This window comes from Gasterosteus aculeatus, chromosome 5 (genome assembly GCF_964276395.1).
Source record: "Gasterosteus aculeatus chromosome 5, fGasAcu3.hap1.1, whole genome shotgun sequence".
In the NCBI taxonomy this organism is placed as follows: domain Eukaryota; kingdom Metazoa; phylum Chordata; class Actinopteri; order Perciformes; family Gasterosteidae; genus Gasterosteus; species Gasterosteus aculeatus.
The window spans coordinates 3,424,765-3,428,425 of NC_135692.1; the positions used below are offsets into that span (position 1 = coordinate 3,424,765).

A 3,661-nucleotide genomic window follows, 5' to 3' on the forward strand; every position below is an offset into this window, starting at 1 on the left:
GGCAGCATCTTGCTTTAGAGCCGCTCTTTCTTCCCCGAGCCGTGCCCTCTGCCTCTCATTCAATGAGCCGGGGCTCCATTCACATTGGTGTGTTGTTTGCACGGCCGCCCACAGAGTTCCTCTCGCACTCGGACGGGAGGATGGAGCAGGGCAGCTGGCCGTGCTGATGTTCTTACCTTCAAAATATGAATTACAAGATATTAAATGTTTGAGTAAAAGTGAATTTAGATTAGAACAAAAATCATAAAATGTTGTGTGATTATTATTATAATGTCATTGTTTTGCTTTTACAACATTCATATATACATTTGACCACAGCTTCCAAAGGTGTTTTTTATAAAAGGAAATCCGCCGCCATTAAAACACAAAATACTATGCTGTTTTTAGCATGTGGAAGAACAATTCCCCTTCTAAACCCATTTTCATTTGGTATTTATAGTACTTTTTATATACAGCTAATGACAGGTCGTTAAAAGCATCTGGCTGCACGCTCACCTGAACAGGATGTGATGTGGATATGCTTGTGTTCTTACATCCCTTCATCAACAATAAAATTCATTTCTAAAAAATGTCATTTTACGTTAAAGATAAATCTGTATTCACAACGAGCTACACTGCAATGTGCAGACATCTCTTTTTGGAATGAGAAATGAGCTGAGCTCCATCTAGTGGTGTGCTGTGCAGCATTCTACTAAAATGTATCTTCAACAAATTTCAATCATCACATCAAAGTACACAACCTACTGCGTTTTAGAACATCAAACAATATTGTGCAAAGTATTTTCACTTTCAATTATTACGATTCATCAGACTTAGGAACAGGCATGTATATAAACATACTAAACAAATAAAATAGCAACAAAAAAACATGCAACCAAAAATGTGCAAGGTCAGAGAATGGAGAGAGAAAAAGCAGTAAACATTTCTATTATTGTGGCCACAAATATCACATGTCATTTCTCAACACAACCTGCAGCAACTGAAAACACAATAAGCAATTAAAATACATTTTTCACAGTGACACCGTAAACAATAAAAGACTAAATTAAGCACACACCTACACCACACCCATACACTATTCATTCCCTGCATTATGAAGTGCATCAAGGATCTTTGCAGACCGCTGGGTTGTGCGTTAACAACTTAGTTCGAGCTTTCAGATGTCTTAAAATCAGCCACACGGAGGAAAAAACCCCACAAAAAGTAGTTTAAAGTGTCTGCAGCAAAGAAAGGAAACAGCTGGGGTATATTTACAGACTGCAGAGAAAAACAATTGGCACATAACTTCTCAAACAGCAAACAGCGGCCACAGTGTGTCAAATAAATCTATTACGAAGAATCCAATTCTACTGCATTATATTTTTTAACAGCAGAATTTTTACCCTACTGAATTTGTTATGCAGTATTTACTTACAAACAAACATCGTGCAGTGACATCAAGTATGTGTTTCACTCATTTGCACTTTTGGAAGCGGCACATGCCAAGTGGCCCCTGGAGTGGAAGCTGCCTTACAGACTGAAGGGCGTGAACTTCTGGGCCTGCTGAGCTCCAATCTCAGCCACATACAGGGCCCCTGTTTCCAGGTCCAGGTCCACCAGGTGGGGCTTCACTTCCTCAGCCAGCTGGATCACGCTGGCCACAACGCACTGGCCAATGGAGCCCACCGGTGGGGCGCTCAGAAGAGAGATCTGGTTGGTGTTGAGCTGGACGACCACAAAGTACTTCTTGTCCGGGGTCAGACGGACTGAATATGGCGCGTCCTCCGTGAAGCAGCTCCCCCACGTCCCCAGCCACTCCCCAGTGACGGAGTTGAAGACCTGGATCCTCTTATTGGCCCTGTCAGCCACCCACACCCTCTGGACGTCGTCCACAGTCACGCTGTGGGGGATGTTGAACTGAGCCGGGCCTTGTCCCTTCTCTCCGTGTAACCACAACACTTCCTGCTCTTTGGACAGCTTGATGAGGCGGTTGTTCAGTCCACCGTCCCCGTCCACGATGTACATCTCTCCGGAGTCGTGGACGAAGATCTCAGCAGGATTGTCGAACTGCAGAGGATTTAACCCAGAGCCTTTTTTCCCTGCCGTGCCAACCACCTAACAAATAAAAGAAAATATTTAACACCAGAGCAACATCTGAGGGGTTTCTAATTGTATATAGCATCCAGGCTGGTGAGACTATTAGAGACAATTGAAATGGTAGATAAATACCAGGCACCTGCAGGAGCTTCCCAGATGGCGAGTACTGTTTGATGCAGTGGCCGTACGGGCCGTCTCCCACGTCTGTGATCCACACGGTGGGGTTGGAGGAGCCGCCATCTGCTAAAAAGATACCGTGAGGCATCTCCAGGGTGGTTGTGTTCCAGGCCATCAGGAAATCTCCATCAGTGGTGAACACCAGCACCTTGGGCACATTGTCACCTGATGACAGGGCAAAGGCCGGCCGGCCAATGATTCAATATTTATCATATGATAAATATTATTTATCATAGATCATTTTATCATATCATTTTTAACGCGTTAACTGGTGCGTGGGACTAGTTTACCTCTCTGCGCCACATACACCACCCCGGCGTGCTGGTTCACAGCGACCCCGAACACCTCCCCGGTGAAGAGCTCCGGACTCTTCGGCCAGCTCAGGTCCAGCTTGAAGAGGGGTCTCCTCAGCAGCTGGTGGTCGTGCCTGAGGCTGAGGCCGATGGTGCCGCGCATCCGCATCAGGAGCACGGCCAGTGAGACCATGGTGGACGCGATCACACACCAAGCGCCTCTCTTCATCAGCGGCGATAAGGAGAGAAACATGACTGAGCTATTCCAACGCGAACCGAGCCCACCGGTAACGTAATGTATCGACGCTATTTGTCTGTGTGTTTATTGTGTGTAAGCCACAAACTGCATTCACGGCAGAGTTACTTCCTGGAGTCCTCAACAAAAACATTCCGAGTGAATACCACGTGAGTAACACATTCCACATCCGTTCAAACTACCACAATAAACGCATCACACACACAGCAATCCTGGCTACGGTGCCTGCACATGGTCCAACAACATGTCAACGTGAGGTCATTATCAATTTGTTCGTTGAAAGTCCAATGCGGTTTTAAACCGACTATTTTTGAACGCCCTTCCTGAAGGCTTTTATTTATAGTGCGAGGCTGTTCTACTCCCGTTAACTTGACTGAGACACACTTCCGACCCGCACGCAGCGTAGAAAGTCGCTGACGTCATGACGTGCTGACGTAGCTCTGGCTGTGGAAGCGACTCGGCTTCCCACACAGCGACCAATATTCTTTTCAAGTCATTCCTCTCCACACTCTTGTTTCGCATCGCATTGCGAGTGACCGTCCGTGTGGACGGAGACACCTTCCATGTAGTGGACACCTCCAGGTATCGGTTCCATGGAAGTCGCGGATAGCCCGCTCAATCTCGTAAGTTTCGGTCTTGATGTTGCAATACCAGGCTAGCGTTGCTGTGGCTAGCTGTGCTACGTGGGCTACCATTAGCTCCTTTAGTTAGCGGCTAACCGTGTCTAACCATTTGCCAGTGTCCCCGCTGTTGTCCCGCAGCTCGGACGTGTTACACGCGGTACTTAGAACGAGCAAGACGTCCGACGTTGGGACATTTTAGCTGCTGCTGTTTGGTGTATCGCTGGGCACTAATGTTA

At 46.8% G+C, this 3,661-nt stretch overlaps 1 protein-coding gene across 1 annotated transcript; it reads right to left on the minus strand.

The window, feature by feature from the left end:
* Nucleotides 1–244: 244 nt before the first annotated feature.
* On the minus strand, nucleotides 245–3,014 carry LOC120819031 (NHL repeat-containing protein 3; the record flags this gene model as incomplete). Its single annotated transcript, XM_040176017.2, is given in 3 exon segments — nucleotides 245–2,094; nucleotides 2,216–2,418; nucleotides 2,544–3,014. Coding segments are annotated over 3 exon segments (1,044 nt in total). The 3' UTR covers nucleotides 245–1,509.
* Nucleotides 3,015–3,661: the final 647 nt, after the last annotated feature.